Genomic DNA, 25,268 nt, shown 5'->3' on the forward strand with positions numbered 1-25,268 from the left:
TAACACTACGTTTTTGGAGAGGATTAAAATGTATTCTCTATTAATCTGTTTGTTACAGATGATATGCCACGATAGCACAGGAAATCCCGATATTGGTCTTCTTTTGTTAGTGTCCCAGTTTCGTTTGAGCTGGTGTGGCGTGTTTTTGTGCTCTTGACTACTCGTTCTCGTTTTAGCCATTTTAACGTGTTCAGACATACCCCTCTAAACAACAACTATGATAAAAACTGTGCAGTAAAGGAATTTATAGAATCGCAAAAACAGCTTTCAATGCTGATAAGCTCTTTTACACCGCTGTAAGTGCAGGAACCAATAAGAAGCTTAATACCAAAAACGTTCTCCTGATTATGAACTCATTACGGGAGAGTTGTTATGAGAGCTCTCTAGAAAAGGAATTATTTTCTTAACTTTACTGTTCAATGCCGTTCTAAGACTTGAATACATTCCATCTCAATGGAAGTAGTATTAACAATAACAAACCACTTCATCGTGTTTCTTCATATAGACCGAAAAGCCTTTTACGTATCAATTCTGTCGAAGCTTGCTGAAAATTTTAGTTTTTTAGACAGCTGCAGCCATTGATTACTCAGCTAAATATGATTCAATTACAATCAATTTGGATTCAGACGTCGAGATTCTACAATTGAAAATGTATGTAGAGTGGTCAATAACATTAAGCAAACTGTTGAAAAGTTAAATTCTGTTCTACAGCGTGTCTTGATGTAAGGCAGGCATTTGGCAAAGTAAGAGTACTCTTACCCCAAGTCCTAACCTGATGGCCTTTTGTTCAAGATAAAGTCACTTCTACCTTATACTCTCTACAAAGATAATTCAGAGATCTATCACCCTAAAAGATCATTTACCCTACTCATCCGACTTGTCCCCCTGGGAATTTTTTATGTTCCTTTAAGTTAAGTCAGCTTTGAAAGGAACAAAACTTTAGACTGTTGAAGCAGTAAAACAAAAAGCAACAGAGTCATGCATGAACAGGGTTACAGAAAATAAACTGCAGAACTGTTAAGCAAAGTGGAAAATTCGCATGGAGCAGTGTAGAGATCGAGTAGGGAAGAGTACATTGATGGGAATAACATCAAATTGTAAATGTCTGTTTGTAAAGTTTGTTTTCAGCCTCAATCCGGTTATTTACTAGCCACACCTTGTCCTTTAACTAAAATATTACATGTATTTTTATGTAAATAAAAATGTTCATGTATATATCTAAAATGAAAGAAAGGAAAATATGAGTAATGTTTTATGATTTTGCTGAATATTCACTTAAACTTCTTGTTTCCTTTGAAGTTTATTTTTTTATTCACTGTACACAAAATTACTGTACAAATTAATAAAACACACTGTATAATAATCAACACAACCTTCATATTGACTTCCAAGTTCTTCATCCTCGCAAAAACCACAAATCTGTAAACAGGAGCATGGGAAATAATATTACGTCTACCACACTTCCATCACTATCACTCATAACAGAATTGAATTCGTAATCATTGTGTAATACCAAAGCAACAATAGAATCCCACTATTTTTTTTACAACCATCACGTTTTTTAACAACATTTTATTTATTTACAATCTGTTCAATTTGAGAAGAACAATTAGTAAATATTATATACAAAAACACCATTACGATCTCACAACTAAACAAAAACAAACAACACGCTAAAGAACCAAAGAAAACAATGACGAAACGTTCCAACAAACAAGTGGACAATTCAGTGCTGCCAGTGGCAGAACAAAATGAAATGTATTATCTTCTTAGTAAAGGAACCTGTAAAGACCATGACAACGATACTTTCAGAACTAGAACGGTCCAAAACAATAAAGAGTGGCTAAAGATAGACTTTGTAACCTATGCTCGGCATTCAGTCAGTCTTGAACCACTTTGTATATAACCAGCGCATATGTCTTCCCCAAAGGGTTAATCTGAAAAATATGGGCATATAATATTTATATTACTTATAAAACACGCAACTTCGCAAATTTTGTGGGCAATTTCCATATTGATATCAAAACAGATTTTTGCTGTAGTACATCACTGTACACAAAATTACTGTACAAATTAATAAAATACACTGTATAATAATCAACACAACCTTCATCTTGACTTCCAAGTTCTTCATCCTCGCAAAAACCACAAATACTCTTAGTTTTAGATTACTCTTAGTTAAGCTCTTGTAAATATTAAATCATCCTTCATGTGTGAGCAATGTCACTTATGCCCAACTTTTATATTTTTGTTACAATTATTGTTGTGTCCACTAACAGATTTCATAGTTATAAAAAAAATAGGAAATAAATATCATCTAATACTTTATTGAAGACCAAATTGCTAAATTCCTCTCTGGTATTGTACTCAGTGGTGATGAACTATCAGATTCTCCCAATCCTATTAGACCAATCTGTCTGCCAAAGTAGTAAGTTTTAATATAAGACTTGGCGACAAAACAATTCACCAGATCAACTTTAGTCCCGCCATGGTCAGAAAACAAAAAAAGGAAAATTCCTCAGGATTTAATTTGATAATTTACAGGCATTATAAATAACGTGTCAACTCTAGCTGGTAAGCTATTAAAACAATTTAGTTTTGTATACAATACATTATATATTAAGGAATTTTTATGTATGTGTTGGTTATAAAAAAAGGTATATTTAAATCACCACCCACAACTATTGTATACAAGCCTATTAAGAAATAATTCCATAAACCTTTCAAGAGTATCAAGAAAAATGTCTGCATCACCAGATGTCGAGAGGTACACAAAATGTAATTGATGTATAACAACTACTACAGCTTCAAAAGTTTAATGCAGAATTTTGAGCAAAGTAAAATTTTTACTCCCTCCCCCTGTAGATTTTGTTTGTTTGTGGTATGAAGGTCATAATAAAAGTTTTGTGATACTGGCAGACATTGCATACTGTAATAAATCTTATCATTCTCACCTGATAGGATGTCCAAGCCCAATCAATGCCTGACAGCAACTTGGGTTCATCAGTGTACTTGTATCGCCTGATAGCAAAAACCAATTTCGTGAAGTCTTCGAGTTATCGATAGAAAATTTTTGGGCTAAAATTTTAGTCTTGTTTGTCTTGAGGAGTGAGTTGAACATCTAAAAATTTCCCTCTTTTCTGAAGCACTACCACCCCTCTTTCTACTGTTTTTGTTAGGTGGTACTCAGAATTTTGAAAGGGGTGCAATTCACTTTAAGATGACGAACTTTTGGGAAACCCACATTTTGACACAACTCAAGAAAATGTTGATTGGGTACATGCTATTATCCAAGAGAACAAACACTGCATTTACTTAATGATTGAACTTTCCCCAGAGATTGGATCTGCATTGCAAATAATCTTGCATGATTTTTTAAAAGTCATGCAAAAATTGTTTCTCAGTGGGTACCTCACAATTTGACAGATGAGGGAATAGCTGAATGTTTGAGAACCAGCGAGCAGATCCGCCACCTGCTAAATGATGATGGTTGTTAGATTATTAATCGTCACTGGTATATAATTTTATGTTCAAACTCAAGGAGAGAGTTGTAGATGGATATTTAAAGATGAGTCATCCAGCGTAATGGAAAATAAACAACGGTCTGTGAAGAGCGAAATGTAATTGATTTCCGACACAGACTATTACGCTCGAGGGACAAAGACTGTCACAGCAGGTTGATAGACTGAACAATGCTACCCAGAAGTCTTACAGGACTTCAACATTAAAGGGTTACTTGCACCAGGACAATGCCTCTTCTCACACTGGTGAAAAGACTTTGGAGTATTAGACCGAAAATGGCATCATCCATTTCCACCCGATCTCGCTATGTGTGATTTATGGTTATTCTTCAATCAAGAAAGGTTCACAATCATCACTTTTCTTTGGAACCCGAAATTTATGTTAAGATTCATAAAAATATATATATTTGGACTCCATTCCAAAATTTAAGTGGCTGACTTTTTTCAATGGGTGGAAAACCCTATTTCAAAAGCGCACATTGATGCTGGAGGGGATTACTATGAACACACGCTTAGTGTTTGGTAAGTCTGGCTCAAAAACTTTCAGAGTGACCCTCATTTCAACACCTACCAGGACACATCACTAAACAGAGGCAGGGAATGGAAGCGTAAGGTAAACCTGGTGAAAGAAACACTTACATATGAGGTGATCAATTTATTATTACAAAATTATTAAACAGCAACGATACAAAGGCAAATCTGATTTCAAACAACGACCAAGTAATTGATTAAAAATCAACGACTCGAAAAATAACCTAGACAAAATACTAGCAATAAATAACAGAATATTAAATTTTAAACATTCAGTATCTAAACTAAGATTAAATAAAATTATTTAATATTTTGTACAAAACTATCGTATCGCTAATAAAGTACAAATGAACATATCACAAATCGAAATGATCTCTAAAGATAAACGAGGTTTGATTCGTGCAAACGATATGGCAACAACGAGGTTTCACATAAAGGTTCCCGAGATCTCCCATAAAGTTTTTCTATATTTGCTTAAAACGTATTACCAACAACAACGATCACTTCACGCTCTCGATGGTATTAAAAAATAAAGCTAACATTGGTTTCCCAGTCTTATCTTATTGTTAATCTAAATAATATGTACAATTTACAAGTGGAGCTATATACAAAGTGCGACTGAGTCTATATACTGGGCACCGGAGTCTTGTCACCTGAGATAAACCTTTAGACGATAATCAACTGATCTGTAGCACAAATAAACATTACATCGTAAGCTCTACCAACATTACACTTCTAACAAAATAATAAATTGCATAGGAACTACAGCAAAATAAAACATGAAGGAAACAAACTTTTAAATGTAAAAACACGCACAACTCCATCTTTCACTACAATACAGTAAATTACATCATGTCAATCGATACATGCAGGATTTAGATTTAATTTTACTAAAAGAACTCCTAAAGACTAAATATATCCAAATACTCCTGATTGTCATGTTACCATCAAAACCAGTTGAATTATAAAAGAAGGCCTAATTTTTGTATACTTTTTTATTGTTTCATCGTAATTTTTGTTATATTACGTTGATGTCACAGTCAATATCTGGATAAAATTGTGGAAAATATTTAATTGCAAAACCAACTTTTACAAACACAAATGTCTTATACAATCTTCATACTTGATCTAAAAATTACAATATATTTTAAAAAATGCTCTCCGATGATACCCAAATATTCATTCAACACTCACGTAGTTCAAATTTAAACCCATTACTCGACCAATACATATTGTAGAGCACTAAATATCTGTCTTCTTAGTGTTACAGTTTTTATCTGCAGTCACACCTCAGAAGAGAAACTATAAATACAAGAAAATATACAATAAACCAATATCAGACAACGTACTTACGAAACAATTTACACTCTCCGAAGATACATAAAACAAAAAATTAGCTAAATTGTATTTTATTATTATTTTTAATATGAAAATTAAACGATGGGAGATGTGAACTTAATGCAATTTAAATTGGTTTACACACATTGCACCCCTTGGTGTGAATGTATTTTATACAGTAGCATCCAACATTTTACTTACAAGCAATTTTTTGTTAATTACTCTGTATTTATGCTCAAAAAATGCAACAATAAAATAATAACTTGAGATCAGTATCCATATAGGGTGTTAAATTTAGGAACTAAAATTTTACATAAATGAATTTACTACTGAGAAAATAAAATTTGTTTTACATTTCTGCGGAAAAAACAACAGTGATGGACCAACATGTTTAATTTTAAACTGTAAAACACTGTGGTATGATTATATTTTTATTTTGACTCTTTTCTTATGAAGCAAAATTATTCGGTTACTTACTAATGATGAACAACTTACAAGAATGTGAACTTTATAGACTTACTTTCCTAAAAGTTTCTATTGATTTAAACAAATTTTAATATTTAAGGGCAGAAAACGCAAACTTATATTCTTGGTTTACAATCTGACACATGGACTCTAACTTACCTGTAACAACTTAACAGAAGAAGCTCGTTTATGAGAGAAACTTTCATACGAAATGAAAACAAACATTATTCAGACACTGTTACTAAAGAACTCTGTCACCTTTCCATTTAACAAGACAATAATAACAGTGTCATTCAATAAACCACAATATTTCCCAAATACAGTAAAATTCCATTAATTCGGCACACTTGGTAATCCAGTACGCTCTTTGGAAAAAAAACATTTTGAACAGCCTCTAGAGAGGGTGTTATCTATAGATCCACGTATAACAAGAACTACCTAAGGTTATATTTGAATAATAAAAACGTGTTTTACTGTGACTCTTTGTTTATTGATTGTGTCTACATTATTTCTCTGATACTAATCTGGTGTGTTTTATAAGTCGGAATGCCCCAGGTCCGGACCGTGCCGGATGAACGGAAGTTTACTGTACTTCAAATCAAGAAATTTCTCAAGTTTTGGAAAAATATGAAAGCCTGATATTTTAGGTCCAGTGTAATATAGCCCGCCATTCACAGATGGATTGAATTTTCAATTAAGCACTCTAAATAATAAACTAGTAGTGCTTGAACCCTTGCCATTTCATCCCTAGATTATGCCACTGTAGTGTGATTCAGTATTATGAATAAATTAAGAAAACTACCATGACCTTAAATTACATTAAAAACATAAAACCAATATTTAATACATTTTATTGTTTTGTGAGGCCTTTCGATATCCAAGATATCTTCTTCAGACACATCACAAAATAAATACAAAAGTAAATTTGATTATTAATATTAGTTAACATATGTGATTTAATATTAATTTGTCTTGTGTGGTGTAGTGTGTAAATATAAATAAATTATTACTGGTATTATACTATATAAATTTTGAATGTTATTTTTGTAATCTTCGTTTAAGTAATATTGAATTTTGAATTGGTCCATCTTCTTGATTTAATAGATCATCTAAATCAAACAAATACAGATGATCTATTAAATCAAAAATCAAACAAATACAGATGATCTATTAAATCAAGAAGATGGACCAATTCAAAATTCAATATTACTTAAACGAAGATTACAAAAATAACATTCAAAATTTATTTGATATAGATACCAGTAATAATATTTGTTTATATATATTACACACTACCACACAAGTATAATATTTAATTATATTTACACACTACGCCACACAAGACAAATTAATATTAAATCACATATGTTAACTAATATTAATAATCAAATTTACTTTTGTATTTATTTTGTGATGTGTCTGAAGAAGATATCTTGGATATTGAAAGGCCTCACAAAACAATAAAATGTATTAAATATTGGTTTTATGTTTTTAATGTAATTTAACAGTGACCAATATAAGCTCCATCTACAGCATTACCATGACCTTGGTTACGTTTACTCTCGTAATAATTGTAAATTCAAGCCATCGCTGAACGGCTGCCATTTCTGGCTCAGTGGTCCATTTGAGGTTAGGTTTGTGTCATTGTACTCTACTAATACAGATCTTAATTGTAACTTACACACCGATCTATGCTCACATTTAAGTTTTTCTCCTGACTCCTTCTGGGCCGCCTCCCTGAGGAAGTAGCGAGTCACTGGATACGTGTTAAATTAGATTTTTATGTTCATTAAGTCTCTACCAAGTTATTATCTGAAATAGTTTCTAAAATAGTTAACCGTTCCAGGACTTTTTTTGTATATAATTTTAACCCTACAATCATATTTTGAATGTCTCCTCACTATAATGTTTTGTAGTTCATCGTAACTTAATAAACTTAGAGATTTCGACATAAAGTATGTATAAAATGTAAAGTATCAGCTTACTGTAAGAGTATTACATAAACTACAAAAACAATAAAACAAGTAGTTAACAAATTTTAACCTGAAATTGTAACCTAAAACATTTTTCATAACGTTCATGTGACGTTTCAACATACTTCTATAGTATGTGCATAGTTTAAACTGTAACAATCAAGTCCTGTAGATCTTCCACAATCATACTGAGTGACAATAGTGAATATTATTACTGCGAATGTAGGGTTAAAGACCATGAAAACGCATGGTTATCCTAGAGTTACCATGGGGATCTGAGCAGAGCATCATTTGCCACAAATACCTTTTGTGTTTTTGGATGAACAAAAAGCAAAATCCAAATTGAAGCCAAAATGTGGATAAGGAAATGTAACAAGACTACAAAAAATTGAATAAGAACATGCAAAAGCCAAACTCTAACTCTCTATGTTCTAAGTATGCTTAGAAAATTATTTTCGTGTATTTATTAATAACATTCTTCATAAGATTTCATAGAATTCAATCATTATTTTGTTTACCAATTTTAGAAAATATTCGCCTAAATGTACAATTTCTTTTAATAATACATTTTGAATTCTTCACGTATACTAAAACGGTATAAAAAACTATTATTGTCAAGAAATTTTGGAAATGTTTAAATAGTTCATAAACCTTTAATATGTCCATATAAATTCCAATACACCGTAAACATACACTCAACATAAAAATAATGCAAAACATAACATCACGTACCAAGAGTCAAATGCATACAAGATAGAGTATATAAAAATCAACTTATTGAAACATCTCAATAAAAATAAAACATACACAAAATATAATAACAATAATAATCGAATAACTGTAAACACAGGATAAACACCAGCCTATAAATTACATAAAATAAAGAACGGACAACCAAACGATATAAATAAAACCAAACAATATATTAGTCACACAGCGTATTCTTAACTTTCCCTCATTAATTAGTATGAAAAATATGTTTTTTAATACTGTAAATGCTTTATTACAAAATCTACTTACTTAATTTCCTGCTGCTACTTTATTAATTATTCCAGTGTATAGAAAAATATGCAGTTCACCGACTTCAGTGTAACATTCATATTAAAACTATTGGAGCTAAAAATATTTCTTTCTTCATGAAGGCATTGTTCCTTATTTATCACGAATCACATTTTAGAGAAATTTTCAAATAGATCGGTTTGCTCATGTTTTACAATGAAAATCATAATTCTTAAATAAAAAATACTTATGTCATATGTATTACTATGACGAACTACTGACGACTAAAAGTACATGGTTATTTTATTTAATTTGAAGCCGCAACAAAAATTCAAGACCATTAGATCCTGTAATGGCCAAATTTGGAAACTAACTCGTGTCCTATATTTAGTTAAAAGATGTAGATAGATGTAAAACGAATGACCTAAATTTCATGCAAACACTCGCACCTAAACACTGTACAGAAGAGAAGGATTCAGATATCATATTGTCAAAGTCAACACAATTAATTATTAATACTACCGGCACTATGCTGTTAAAATACACAAAACTCGAGTGTGGGCTGGCACGTAACGTAGTCTCATACTACCAACTACACGATCTTTTGATTTCTTACAGGCAGATCAAATATTCCCATAACACTTATTGAAATGGTTTATCGTGTTTTATTTACAAGCCGAGATTTTCAACACTCAATTGCAGTGTTTTTTTTTTACTTCAACAAAAAACATTTTAAATATTTTTAGAAGAAGTTAAAGAACTTATTGTATTTTCAAATTTAAGTGTGCTTAAAACGTTTTAACGACCTAACCCGGCCTAACCAACCTAATCTATATATACACTATAACCTTGAGACAGGGGAGGTTAGGCGAGGTTACGGCGATTAAGTCACGCACATGGAAGATTTTTCACTTTTATAACCACTACAAAAACAGGTTTTATGGTACGTTGAAAATCTCACTTGAAAATAGAACACGCCTTCTGATATATTCGAGGGGGAAGACTGGTAACATTTCAGTTTAAAAGTTCTGTTGTCGTTTGCGTTTCTGGTCCATGGCGTCGAGGATGGGCTGCCGCTTAGTCTGGTAACGGCGACGCAGCTCGTCAATCTCTCGCTCCATTTCCGAATCCAGACTCGTCATACGTTGCTGCAGCTCATCGTAGCTCAGGAACCTTAGCTGGAACACAACCAAGAGTTGTTGAGGCTGTTGATAGTGCAGTGATCTCAGGTCTGAACACAGGGTTCTTCCTGAAAGATTTTGACTTTGATGTCTTTGGAATCACAGAGACTTGTTTCATCCAGAGACCCCTCTTGATAACTACATTACAAGGTAGGAGCATGTCACAACAGGCTTCACTGAGTTTGCATGGAATCTTTCAAATCTATAGCTTGTTTAATTTTTTAGATGTCCTGCAAACAAACAGAAAGGTGGGCAATCATAAAGACATTTTTACATCTCCTCTAAAAGGTAAAAGAGAAACTGTCAGACTACTGAGTCATAGCCCTCAATGACGCTCAGCCAAATTCCATGGTTGGACCTGCACCATCATAGAACACGTTATTGTCTATGTAGAAATGAAGTTTTGTGCAAATTTAAAGTCAACAGATGAAATATTTCTACAGACGTTTTGCCACATAATGCAACTCCCACTTTTGTTCATTAAATTAGGTTTCGCAGCAGTGTTCAAATAATAACAGTTCCAGTGAGCTAGGGAGGCTACTACAATGCAAGAGTGCGCTGCAATCAAATCTTACCATCGTGTTTTATAAACTTTCCATTCTTTTTATTTTTACTATATGAGTAAAAATCACATGTAAAATAACGAAATTCAGCTAGTTTACAAATTGATTCATTCTATAATTTTGTTGTTAACATGGTTACCCATAAGACTAATGTAAAAAGTTTGCTAACGCTCAGCCAAATCCCATGGGGTGATATACTCGTACACCATCATCAAACTCAGTGTTGCTAATATAAATAAAGCTTCATGCAAAATTCCAAGTCTACAGGTCTTAGATCATCCACCCTACTCACCCGGCTTGGCTCCCTGTGACTTTTGTTTTATAAAGTCAAGTTGAGAGTTTGAAACTATTGAAACAGTAAAATAAAAAAAAACCACGGAAGTCATGAACAGATTTGCAGAAAATGATCAGCTAAGGGTGGAATAAGTATGGGGGGCAGACAAAACATGAGGAGTGGAGGGTGGGGAGTCATGTGACCGGCTGTACGATATTCCGCCTCATTGTGTTCAACGGAATCTCAAGGTTAACAGGTGATGATTGTTTTCCATACCCGAGATTTCTGATACTGTGCCAAAAATCACATGAAGATTGATGCTTACTAGCAAATAGTGAATTTATATATCTTTTTTAGCTCCTTAATTTCTGTTTCATCTGGTTGCGAAGTCAACAATACAGGTTCGTCCATCTCATCCACATCTCGAGACCTCCTAGCTGAGGCAGTACACAGAGTTCCTTCAGACCATCAATTAAGTCAATGATGTCTTGTGTTAGCCATGGAACTAGATGCTTTTTGCAAACTCGACATGATAATGAGATAAACAATGAAAGAAATTAATTAACTAACAATTTATATTACTACAGAACTCATAAAAACCAGTCGTTCATTTCCTTACTACATTGTGAACAAAACATAATTTCTCTAATTATGTTTTGTTCACAATGTAGTAAGGAAATGAACTTTATTGAAGTGACTACTTCTTTTGGCGGACTATGGATGTAAGTTTTAAACGGGGGAAGAACTTTTGTTTCACGTCACACATCACACACACATGGGTGGGACTATCTCGGCCACTTTGATGTCAGTGTGTTTCTCCGTTCAGTGGCTATCCAGGCATATTATTTGCATTCACGGGTAGTAAATATTTGTTTATCTCTTTTTCAGCTAATATTTTTCTAGACATAATTCTATACTATAATTCTAAACTGAAACTATTCTTGAGATTCTTTGGAAAAATGCATATTAACTGAGGTAGAAAGGTTCTTCAGAAATTAAATGCGTATATTTACTGTTGATAGCCTACATGTATTTACCAAAGAAAAGTGCAATTAATTACACAATTAAATTTATAATAATTATTTGAATGATTTCAGTACGTTTGTCAAAAGTTATTTGATTGCAGTATTTTTTTTCATATAAAATACATAAATTTAAACAGAAATTGTGTTTTGGAATTTAATGAAAAAAATGCGTACTTGGTGAAATACAGGGTTGTGGAATAATATATCATTTTGATAACCTCAAATATCCTACATCGCTTAATAATAAAAAGGTTATGGTGATATGTGTGAATAACTATTGTTAATAGTTTAGGTAATCAAATTTTGTATCATAAATGATTAGAAATAGAAGTCAGTGGTTATTGTAATATATGAAATGTAAAATATATTACAAAGATATGCATACAATTAAATGTCCCATATTATTTTAAAATAAAAAAAATAACCATTTAATAATTATTAGCAAACTTAATTTTCCCAGATATATATACACATATTTCACAGCGCGTTATGAAAAGTAGTCACTTCCATCGGTCAGTCACGCGACTGCCTAACATTTTTTATTAACAACAGTTTAGTAATGTCTTCCTTCTTTAGTCTATTTACTTCTGGCCTGAGTTATGTACTTGGATAGCTTTAAACTGCCACCCTTCACTACCCTTATTTGTTTCTCAGTAATTTCATACAACCTTTCTGCAAAAATTACAAAATTATTAATGATCAATTTACTTTACATCGTTACTCAGGATTTCATTAAATGAGATAATTATATAGTGACAAAAACCTCTAAACAACTCTTGTCACTTACAAACTCAAAGTCTCTGTCGACAAACGCTGCGTGGAACTTGGCCTGATTCTCCTGGGTCGGTAGCATGATGCTGTTACCCCCTCCAATAGCCACCAGCACCCTCTGCCGCTCATCCACTCCCTCCAGGTTCTGCAACAAGCACGTAGTGAAGAGGAGCCATAGTAGTAACAGGACAACTACTCTTCCCATCTGACATTGATAATGGAACGCTGTATTTGTATAGCGATTATAAATTAGTCCTTCAAATCTTTAGACAAGGTATGTGGCGATAAATCAGGATTCAAATCCTAGGGGGATAGCCCTAATTACGCATCTTTAATAAAGGCAATTTTTTATTTTCATTTCATTCATTCATTTCCATTTTTCATTCAAAATCCTGGGAGTACTTATGATAATATATTAGGAATTGATAAAACTTTTTCATGGTCAAAGCTGATCATACTTTACAGTGAACCCACTCTGTGGAATGAACCTTCACAATAAAGACATCAATTCTGGATATATAATAATTAAAAAAATTGAAAAATTTAAATTTAGCTTTAAAATATTAAACTGTAAATGAATGAACAATTTATAAAAATAAATATTTTAAAGCTTTTCATTATTTTCAATCTAGCCTATAAAGGTTTAAAATAAGCTATCTTTAATGATAGCTTAATTTGAGAAATAAAACAAAACACAAAACAAAATAAAACAAACTAATCTCAAATGTTTTTCTGTTTAGTATAGTAGAGTTTGGATAGTTTGGGTTACCTGATTATTTTGTTGGGTGTTTTGTACATTGGAGTTGTGATCGGCAGCAGTCAGATGGTTGGGGACATTCGTCACAGGCACAGCTCCACTGCCCTGGGTACAACATGTTTATACAAATGAGCAGAATAAAATACTCACATATACGAGGTACAGTCAAAAGGTTCCTGGAATTGGTATATATTTATTGAACAGTTAAAAACTTACAAATCTATTTTCCCTCAAAACATTCTCCCCTGCAACTTGCCTCAATTTTCATAAATCTGTCCAAAACACGTTTGGAAATAATTTTGTAAAAGTTCTTTAGTTGTTTTCGTCGCCATTTCCTTGACAGCCTCAGCAAATCGTTTTCATTCAACCATGTTTTCAACGCAATAAATTGGCTGGCACCAGGTCAGTTCACGAGGTGGATGTTTTAGCATGGTGACACTGTGTACTAACAAAGACCAATTTGCAGGAGCATTGTCATGAAGAAAAACCAATTGTTCACCAATCATTTTTCAGGGAGTTTCCTCCTTAAGGCATCTCTCTTCAAGTGCCTAAGCATCATCACATAGTTCTCGCTTTTGTCCAAGTAAAAATTTTTCTCTCCCTGGAGATGTTTTCGTTTTCCATTCAGAGGAGTAACATTTTATTTGAGAATCGTAGAGGTTACCACCATGTTTCGTCATCAGTTACAATTTTTCCAAAAATCCGAATCTGTGTCGGCTATATCAGTCAACTCACCAGGCGAGTTGCTTTCTCAGTCAGCATTTGTGGAACCTTTCGCAAACAAATTTGGTGCATATTCATGAAGGATGCTGTGGACACTATCATAAAACGGATTTACCTCAAATGCAATTTCATCAATCCAATTTTAGTCTCCTGTTTGCTAGTACAACTTGCCATACTCGCTTGAAAAAACGTTTGTATAACATAAATATAACTCTTCTTCATCGCTTTGTCTCTATAAGCATGAATTAACAACTAGAATTTTGAAGTCAACACACAACATTTAATTTAATAGCCACTTTTTAAAATTGATTGGGTTAATTTGCAGACATATAAAAAAAAATACCCCACAAGTAAGCAGTGGCAATTGAGTGATACAAACGTTACAAATATTCTCTCCCCAGAAGAGTACCAACTGGTCAACAAAAATTCCCCACTGGTTTATATTTTAATCGATTCCAGGAACCTATTGACTCTACCTCATAGGATGCCCTAAACATGTGATAGATACAACCACTAGCAAAACCATGAGATAAATAATTATGCTGTTTTTGGAAACATTAAAATAAAACATGTCTATTCCAGAAATTCTGTATGTTAATTAATCAATCACAATAATAAATTAAAGACAATAGAAAAATACTTACCTTTATACTTTCAACTTCCTTTTTATCAAAATGGTCAAGAAAAAGAGGTCTGTACTTCTTGCCCGACTCACCAGGCCCAGTGTCATGCCCTGAAACACACAAAATTTAATAATACAAAGTTTTAACACTTGTAAACAGATTTAAAATACCCATTTATGTTCATTTTTGGCAACATTCTTTTCTGTAATATAATATTTTTTTAAATCATAAAAAGTACTCTTTGTGTACAGACTGTGAAACCTGTTATTACACAATACTCAATGTTATGAATAGTCGATATTCAAGGAGAGTGCACCGAACTGTACTGGGAATTATTATATATTTGTTTTATATTGTACAGCAAGAGATGTTCTCATGCTATCACATTAATACAGGTTATCACCACTACAAGATATATCATTTAGATGTAACAGTTTGGCTGATTTAATGTCATATCGGACAGAGAGAAAATAATTCTAAACCACCTGACCTCTCCTTTCATTCGTAAAAACGAACTTAGAAAAAATAATTTTTTACTGAAGAGTTACTATTTTTAAGATAAAGCCATTGTTTGCTGCATTGAAATAAGTTTAAATATTTGGATCATTAGAGCGCCCGATGTGAGCGACACACTTTTAATAAGCATTGAAAGTACAACTCAGTCAAAGCCCAAGCAGTCATTGCTCATCTACTGAAGCATTTAACAATATGCTTTTCCGCCTAGTAATCAATGGACAACAGGAGTGGTTCTACACAATTGTAAAACATGGGAAATTGCTTGTGGTTCATCAGAACTATTATAGGTTACAGCACATTTTAGACCATGCATGATTACAATCTATTATGACTACAGATTTTACTTTGAATGCTTGACTAGCGGCATTCTACATAGAATCAGAACCACATAGTGTAGAACGCTTTGTACCTGGAGCCTGATGTAGCTGTAATCTCGTTAATTCTGTGTAGCTCAGCCAGTCTATTTTCTGATTCAAACTTTCAGAATTGACAACTCAGCAGATATCCTGCTTACCCAGTCCACTAATTTGTTTTGTATTAAGTACAAGTATACTACTCCGCTTTGAAACTTTAAAACAAACTCCCTCCAAATTTCAAAGCTACAAGTTTATATATTTTAACGACTACATATTTCCATTTTGTTACCCTACTTTATGTGGCATTTTAACTGGTGCTAAGATTGGCTGTGCTTTTTATTTATTCATTTCTCAATTTATATTACCTTCAAGACAAATTTGTAATTATTATTTTAAATATCCAATACTTTCTGAAATATCATGTGTTTACTAAAGGTAAATATTGTAAACAAAATATGATTTAACTTGAAATTGGTTTCGCTGGTCCGTTAACTCTTTATGTTTTCCCAGTAGAAACAAAGATCGTATCATCGTGCATGATGTTTGAGGAGATTCAGACATCTTAGTTATTGGGGTCAGGTTAGAGGTGAGGAGACAGTTACGCCACTCCCAAATGTGACGTCCTTCGTGTCATAAGTCACTCGTTCAGTTACTGCTTTATAAACAAGGGTGCCGTAGTGATGATTGTACTCACTCTTCATGGTGGATTCGTCCTCAGGGTCACTGTTTATAACCATGGTGCCTAGTTCCTCTGTCAGCTGGGAGGTGTTATATGTCCTGTCTGGCACCAAAAGTCAAGGAAAGTATACAGACTAGTGATGATTGTACTCACTCTTCATGGTGGACTCGTCCTCAGGGTCACTGTTTATAACCATGGTGCCTAGTTCCTCTGTCAGCTGGGAGGTGTTATATGTCCTGTCTGGCACCAAAAGTCAAGGAAAGTATACAGACTAGTGATGATTGTACTCACTCTTCATGGTGGACTCGTCCTCAGGGTCACTGTTTATGACCATGGTGCCTAGTTCCTCTGTCAGCTGGGAGGTGTTATATGTCCTGTCTGGCACCAAAAGTCAAGGAAAGTATACAGACTAGTGATGATTGTACTCACTCTTCATGGTGGACTCGTCCTCAGGGTCACTGTTTATGACCATGGTGCCTAGTTCCTCTGTCAGCTGGGAGGTGTTATATGTCCTGTCTGGCACCAAAAGTCAAGGAAAATATACAGACTAGTGATGATTGTACTCACTCTTCATGGTGGACTCGTCCTCAGGGTCACTGTTTATGACCATGGTGCCTAGTTCCTCTGTCAGCTGGAAGGTGTTATATGTCCTGTCTGGCACCAAAGGTCAAGGAAAGTATACAGACTAGTGATGATTGTACTCACTCTTCATGGTGGACTCGTCCTCAGGGTCACTGTTTATGACCATGGTGCCTAGTTCCTCTGTCAGCTGGGAGGTGTTATATGTCCTGTCTGGCACCAAAGGTCAAGGAAAGTATACAGACTAGTGATGATTGTACTCACTCTTCATGGTGGACTCGTCCTCAGGGTCACTGTTTATGACCATGGTGCCTAGTTCCTCTGTCAGCTGGGAGGTGTTATATGTCCTTTCTGGCACCAAAGGTCAAGGAAAGTATACAGACTAGTGATGATTGTACTCACTCTTCATGGTGGACTCGTCCTCAGGGTCACTGTTTATGACCATGGTGCCTAGTTCCTCTGTCAGCTGGGAGGTGTTATATGTCCTGTCTGGCACCAAAGGTCAAGGAAAGTATACAGACTAGTGATGATTGTACTCACTCTTCATGGTGGACTCGTCCTCAGGGTCACTGTTTATGACCATGGTGCCCAGTTCCTCTGTCAGCTGGGAGGTGTTATATGTCCTGTCTGGCACCAAAGGTCAAGGAAAGTATACAGACTAGTGATTGTTGTACTCACTCTTCATGGTGGACTCGTCCTCAGGGTCACTGTTTATGACCATGGTGCCCAGTTCCTCTGTCAGCTGGGAGGTGTTATATGTCCTGTCTGGCACCAAAGGTCAAGGAAAGTATACAGACTAGTGATGATTGTACTCACTCTTCATGGTGGACTCGTCCTCAGGGTCACTGTTTATGACCATGGTGCCCAGTTCCTCTGTCAGCTGGAAGGTGTTATATGTCCTGTCTGGCACCAAAGGTCAAGGAAAGTATACAGACTAGTGATGATTGTACTCACTCTTCATGGTGGACTCGTCCTCAGGGTCACTGTTTATGACCATGGTGCCTAGTTCCTCTGTCAGCTGAGAGGTGCAATTACATTTTCATTTGAGTTGAAGTAAGACGATTCTTTTTGTAAGTTTGTTGCATCAGATTTTTTAAAACCTAAGAGATCACTAACGGTTTTATCCAAGTAGAATTTAATTGGAGAATTAATTGATATTTTGTCACCATCTTTAAAGATCTTGAAATCGTCAGAATTTATACTAAGATTCAACGATTGTATGTAATCTCTGAAACTCTTTTCAAGTTTTTCAATGGTCCAGTAACCACACTGAAGTATCAGTGGTTTCGGAATGAAATGTATTTCCAAGTTCCAAAAATAGACTTTTGCATGTTGCAACAAGTTGTATATGTTGTTCTCAGAGTAAAATCCAACAAGAGCTATATAATACTCTGCGTTTGGATCCAAGTGGATGGGGTGTTCTAGATGGAGAGTCAGTACAGACTCAGTTCCAGTTAGTTTGAGTAATGGCATGGTTGCAGTTTTTTATATACTTATAATTCTATACAAGTTTTAGATGAAGTTACTACCATCATGGAAGTCGTTAAAACCTCTTTCCATATATTTTTTATTTCGTTGTTGAATTTTTTCTGCATGATGTATATATTACCTTCTAATTCACTCAATTGAACTTTGACAACCACATCATATGGCTCCACTGCTTTGCTCACTTGACCAATTCTCTGGTGGTTTTTCAGTAGGAAGCTGCCCCATATCTTTTCACCATTTACGGTACTAGTGGGGACAATCTCGATCGCATTTATTATTTTTTCCGATTTTACCAAATGCGATTCCAATAATTTCTTGACTTCGGATAAATCTTGTGAGACTTTTGATACATCACTTGCAAGCTCAATTATCTCGTCAGGAGAAGGGTCTGAATTGGGTTGAGTTGGTATTGACCCAATTTCAATTTCTTCTCCAAATCTGTTGAAAATAAAACCACGGTTTCCATGCATTTTTATTGTTTCTTATATTACGAAGAATATGTTCCCAGTCCTCACCAGCTGAATCTCGTTGTAGAACCTCCAGGCACAGATGTCCACAGATAGGGGGATCATGAAACCCCTGAATACGCTCTGAGTTATAAACCAACCCTTTTGACCCCAAATACCTGACTACTTCTATTGGAGGATTGACATCGCCATATGAATCAAAATAGAATTTCTTTTCACCACGTTTCACATAACACGTCCAGTGAGTACCACCAGATGAAAGGTCACCAAGATTTACAATACCACGTTCAATATTTGTAGGTTTGTCTGGAAGTAACTGTCGCATGAAAACACCTCTAAACTCATTAATGTTTAATATACCTGCTAATTTTTCTATTTCACCAAGAGACAGCGGGAAGATCTCTTTTTTTTATTCACAGCCAACAATGCATAAGCTTCCGACCAATATGTCGTTTCAACCCTCTACCCGTAGGGTCTTTTTCAATAATGGTGTCCAACTCCTCATCGACTAAACTCTTTAACCAAGGTATAAATTTTTCTCTCAGTAAAGGAGCCACCTTTCTTCTTATTAATGGAGAGATGAAGCGTTTACCTCCAGGAACTGACGAATCCACCATTTCCATAATTTCCTTCAAAAACCCTCCTTGTTTATTAGATACGAGTTGGTTGTAACTTAGAAGCAATTGTAAACCTTTTTTGTTCTTAACAGCTCTAGAAACGGCTTTGTGTTGCTCTCCAGAAAGAAGTATACGATCACTTCCGTGAGACAGCTGTTCATTAGATAATCTGATTACTGTAGGTTTCCGTCTTTTGTACGCTGTACGAAGCTTACGTTTTTGAGCTTCGGATAGCCGAACTGTATAATTATACTGACTTTCCATTCTATACGCTTTCTTATATAGAAAACACTGACATGAAAACAATAATTGCCCCCTACTAATGAAAAAAATAAATCATTTTTATTTTACTTTTTTTGTTTGTTTGTTTTTTTATTTGTTTTTACAGGAATTTGATTATGTTTCGAGTAATGTCATATGAGAAATGTGCCTCAGATACAACGACAACATATGCTGTGGTGCCGCTGCTCCCCTGTGGAGATGCAATAGCTTTTACAAAATCTAATTCAATCTGAATGTCACTTCGAGATCTGTCTGTTGTTGGTTGATGTAGATGTGTGTCAATTACAACCAAAGGTGAGTTATCAATAGATTCTTTCAGGTTTACTAACACGTTATTGTCTCCGAAGTTTATTTTTCGGAACCCTAGGTACTGATCGTACATGATCCTGTATATACCATTAGTAATATCAAAATTCTGCAATTCCTGAGGGTACCTTTCTCCATTAATTTTCACAGAAACATTTTTGATGTTGCAGCTGTCAAATCTACTAGGATCTTTTGCCTGAGTGTTTGTTCTGTTTGTGTGAAGTGCGATTATAACAAATCTAGGATTGTACACATTTCTGTAAACACTTGTAATATCGAAGCTGAACGATGAACCGAACATAAGTCATAAGTCATAAGTTCTTTATTGTCATTAAACATTACAAAAATGTGATAGACATAGTCAATTTGTAACAATAAGTTAGGCTATTACAATAATTTAAATGTATGAAACATAAGTAGCCTAAAATAATAGTCTATATAACAAGTAGGCCCTAGTTAAATTATAATATTATCAAACTTTAAAAAATCTTTTAAGTCATAAAAAGGGTTAGCAATTAACCATTTGTGAAATCTGACCTTAAATAGACTAAGAGGTAAGGACTTGGATGCAATATGTAGTTTATTGTACAACTTGAGGCCAACAACATTGTAACTATTTGTACTCTTACTTAATCTGCAAAGTGGGATTACTGCCTTAGACTGATTGCGAGTGTCATGATTGTGAACATCACTATGTACGGAAACTAAAATTTGAGTTATTTTTCACATTTACCACACAGACAAATATATACAGGTTTATCACAGTTTAAAATTCTACTATCTACAAAAAGGGGTTTGCAATGAGCTTTGACTAGAGATTTGGTAACAATCCTAATGGCCTTCTTTTGGAGCAATAAAATATTATTTACATGACTGCTGTTTCCCCACAGGAGAACACCATAACATATCACAGAATGAAAAAAGGCAAAATAAACTATACGTAAATATTGTAATGGTAACATGGAAGAAAGACTCTTGAGCAAAGTAAATTACTTTGGCTAACTTTGTGCACATTGATTCTATTTGGGGAGTCCAAGTTAACTTATTATCTACTATTATTCCTAATATTTTAATTTCTGTGATGGATTCAATATGGCCTAGGCTTACACTATTTTTTAAAGCTACATAAAAGATTTTGGGTTTTTGCCCTGATTCAGTGTTAAACTGTTTGCTGCAAACCAATCTACTGCTTGCTTCATGGTGTTTTCTACTACTAATGAAAGACTATTTACATCACTGTCAACACTTAAAAAAGTAGTGTCGTCCGCAAACATAGCGGTAAAGGATCGACTAATATTATTTGGCAGATCATTCATAATCAAAAGAAACAATGTTGGGCCTAATATAGATCCCTGAGGCACACCTTCATTTACCTCAACTTTTTTAGATTGATCCTTACCATTATCTACATATTGCGACCTTCCAAGTAAGTACGATTTAAAGAAATCTAATTGGTGACCACAAACACCATAATAATTAAGTTTCTCCAAAAGAATCTGGTGGTCAATACAGTCAAACGCCTTACTCAGATCACAAGCTGTGATCTGAGCAAGGCGTCTGTCTTCGAAAGCCTGTAACATTTTTGAAATTAAGGACTCAAGGGCATCAACTGTCGATCTATTTTTACGGAAAACCAAATTGTGAGTTTGAAAAAAATATCATTCTCACTTAAAAAGGTACACAATTGCCTATGTACAACATGTTCTATGATTTTACCAATACAAGGCACAAGAGATACAGGACGGTAGTTACAGACCTGGTTTCTGTCATTCTTCTTGAACACCGGCACAACTCTGGACACTTTCTGTGAAGTAGGAAACACACCCTCTTTAAGGCAAGCGTTTATGCACAGCATAAGAGGCAGCATTATTTCACTAATCACCATTTTCAAAATATAACTAGACAGGCCATATACATCTTTGCTTTTGGTGCACTTCATTTTATTCACTGTACACAACAAGTCTTTTTCAGATACAGTTTCCCAATGAAGTTGCTGCTGAGGTTGCTCGATGTTCCGCAGAAAGTGGCTTGAAGTCGCAACAGGTTGTGACTCCGCAGCCTTGGTAGCGTGTACGTACTGACTCGATGAAGAAGTTGTTGAACTCATCAGCGGAAATGTTTGTTGTCTCGTTTACGGCTGGGGGATGTCTTCTTTTTTATAAGAGACCAGGCTGCCTGACAAGGGTTGCTCGCAGACTCAATAAAGTTGACATTGGCTACTAGTTTGGCTTGATTTACTGATTTCCTGTACCGACATCTGATCTCCTTATAGGCCCTAAGAGCCTGTTCGCTCCCAGTAGTTTTGAAAACTGTTTCGGTAAACCCCATCACCCTCTTCCTTAAAATTTCCAGCTCCGGAGTATACCACGCAAGATGTGATTTAATAGACCGTTTCTTCACGGTATGAGCTTTAGCTTTTACATACTTCAAAGGGCAAACAATCATTGAATATTTCTAAAAACTTGTTGAAGAACTGGTCAAACATGGTTTCTGCTGTCATTGTTTTGCACTTGAGAAGTTCTAGCCAGTTCATTTCACTTTAAGCAAAATTTAAAATACAAAATGCTATTTACAGAAATGTTTCTATACCATTTTTACTGCAGGAGTTTCTTTGGGCGCAACTTCCAGCAAACAATTACATTTTATTTCCATCTCGACAACCCTCATGATCTGCTATGTCAGGGCATACAACTTTGTACTCATAAGCAGATGTCTCAATATCTGTGAAAATATTATCCAGACAGTTGTTATTCCTTGTGGGTTGATTGTTGACGTAGTGGACAGTTAAACTGAGCAAGAACAATTTTCAACTTCTTAACTGTAGGCGAGTTTATAGTGACGTCAAATTTAGCATTAACATCCCCACCTATAACTATGTAAGCCTTGAAGCGACCCAAATAAATTAAAAGCTGCTCCAGTTTTTCTAAAAATATATTTGCATCACCAGCTGGAGAGTGATAAAGAGTTATTGTGAGTAGGTTGAGGTAAGAAAGCAAAACTGCTGTACATTCAAAATGGAGCTCTTCACAGAATTGATCCACCGCTATACGCTCATACCTTAAGTTACTAGTAGCTGAAATAAATATGCCTGTTCCACCTCTAATGTGATTACTTCTGCAGAATAAAGATGCTCGCACATAGCCTCCACATCCACACAATCCTGTTCCTGATCACTGAGCCAATGTTCACAAAAACACAGCAGGTCATAATGATTTTCATCACCCAGGACACTTAAAATATTTTCTTTTTCTTGCAAACCTTGTACATTTAAGAACAGTAACTTTAGGTTAGGCTTTGAGGTAGGCCTATATATGACGTCTTGTGTTGGCGACCCTGGGTAGGCACCGTCGCACCTAATCGTAGTAGTGTCACTAACCTCAACATTAGTTCCATCCTCAATAGAGGGTACAAGCTTAGATCCACAAACTAGGCCTAAGTATTTTGCAGATTCGCCTGTACATTTTCCAAAAAAGAAGCCTCATGGGCTTCTTTCTCCACGGGACTTTGGCGTTTTTAAACACAAACCGACTTACATAAGAACCTTCAGGCCAGAATTCTTCATCATATACTGTGGTCCCACAGCGACAAAGGGACACCTATTTTAAATGAACTGTATCCTGGAAAACTTATTTTTTAACTTTGTCACTTCAAAATTATTTTTTACCTTTGGCTCGAGCATTAACATATTGCTTTAATATTGTCACTTTCAACACCTTCGGCAAACCTAGAAACAAATATATTACTTATGTTTTTTCCACAATCTTCAGTCTGTCGTCATTAACCGAAGCGCGGCCCGTTTAAGAACTGATATCTTTTGGGGTTATTTTTTAACCTTTTCCGTTTGTTTACGCTTTCTGTATTTCACTTCAATAAATCCGTTATTGGAGTTACTCACGTTCCTCTTCCAAAACCACTTGTTCCACATTGGACGATGGGACAGACGGAACATCTGTTGTTTTTGCAGACCTGGGACGTGATGTGGACGGTAATGCCTGGTTCTCATGTAGCCTGGCTGACCTCACCTTGTCGTTTTTTTTTCCATTTCAGACAGGTTTTCTTTTCACGTTAGCAAAAGTTTTAGGTGGTAGCACTGAAATTTCTTTGCTCTTACAGGAAAAAGGTGAATTAACTGCTGGCGTCAAAATATGTTTGTCATTTACGCTTCTAACTGACTTCATACAGTTATTTGTAAAATTCAAATCTTTGGTTTCCAAAGAAGAGTCAATTTTTCGGCAAAGCAGATTTTTATGGCACTAGCATAAGAAACACTGCTATTTCCAATATAAATGTCACCAATAGCCTCTGTGTGATTATTCACGATTGAGGTTATTTTGGCATTTTCATTTTGCATAATATTTAATTGAGTTCTGAGTTCTAGCTGATTTTGTGTTAGATCAGAAATTTGATCAGTCAAAATTTTATAAAATCAAAACATTTACACATACTGTCCTCAATTCCTTTGCTCTCAACAGCACTAGCAACTCCAGGTGATGTACTCACAGCAACTCTAGAAGATGTATTCAAGTCGTCTAGCAGACCGGTTTGCCCCAGACAGCCATCACACTTAAAATCCGATTTTTCCCCTTTTGAATATGAATATTCACTTTTAGATTTTCCTGCACAATGAAAGTGGAACCAGCTCTTGCAAATTCCCTCGCACATAATGCCACCGCTGCTAATTAGTGACCCTTTTAGAACAAACACCACACAACGAATTTTTTGTTTCTAGGCGCCATCTTGAATCATCTTCACCATCATGAACACCCCTCTTTTGTCGATGCATTGCCATTGAAAGAAGTTGTAGACTAAAGCATCCTTGTCACTCAAATGTTTCAAACCATCAATTAGCTGGATTTTGGAAGTGCTGGTATAATCGACTATGGGGACTCGTAACACAAACGACTCTATCACAATTTTCCCATCGCCAGGATCCGTTGCTGTGGACCCTGCCCCTTTCCAGTGAAACAACGCATCATTATCTTCATTCCTAGTAAATGTGATTTCAAAACCTCCCTTGTACATCGGGTAACGTAGGTGGTCAAAGAACCCTAATCCTAAATGCCCAAGTGTACCGAGTGCCTCAAACTTCCCACCTCCTGTAAACGATGATGAGTAACCACTACTTGAGAGTGTTTGTTTTTCAGTGTTACTGTAACTAACAATCCCCCTTTATAGTGCTGGTGATGCCGGGGAGTTCTACTGTGTCGATCAATGTATTGTGTTTCCTCAGCTCT

The 25,268-nt window shown here is 35.0% G+C and overlaps 1 protein-coding gene across 2 annotated transcripts in view; it reads right to left on the reverse strand.

The window, feature by feature from the left end:
* Positions 1-4,161: 4,161 nt before the first annotated feature.
* LOC124363259 (serine/threonine-protein kinase 3) overlaps positions 4,162-25,268 on the reverse strand; it is a 54,616-nt gene continuing 33,509 nt past the window's right edge. For both annotated transcript variants that reach the window (XM_046818466.1, XM_046818465.1), the window contains 5 exons: positions 14,766-14,854; positions 13,411-13,503; positions 12,658-12,786; positions 7,401-10,005; positions 4,162-6,663 (listed from right to left, as the gene is read on the reverse strand). In XM_046818466.1, coding sequence (XP_046674422.1) covers positions 9,847-10,005; positions 12,658-12,786; positions 13,411-13,503; positions 14,766-14,854 — 470 coding nt within the window. In that variant the 3' untranslated portion in view covers positions 4,162-6,663; positions 7,401-9,846. The remainder of the gene's footprint in view (positions 6,664-7,400; positions 10,006-12,657; positions 12,787-13,410; positions 13,504-14,765; positions 14,855-25,268) is intronic.

This window comes from Homalodisca vitripennis, chromosome 5, assembly GCF_021130785.1.
Source record: "Homalodisca vitripennis isolate AUS2020 chromosome 5, UT_GWSS_2.1, whole genome shotgun sequence".
Lineage (NCBI taxonomy): Eukaryota > Metazoa > Arthropoda > Insecta > Hemiptera > Cicadellidae > Homalodisca > Homalodisca vitripennis.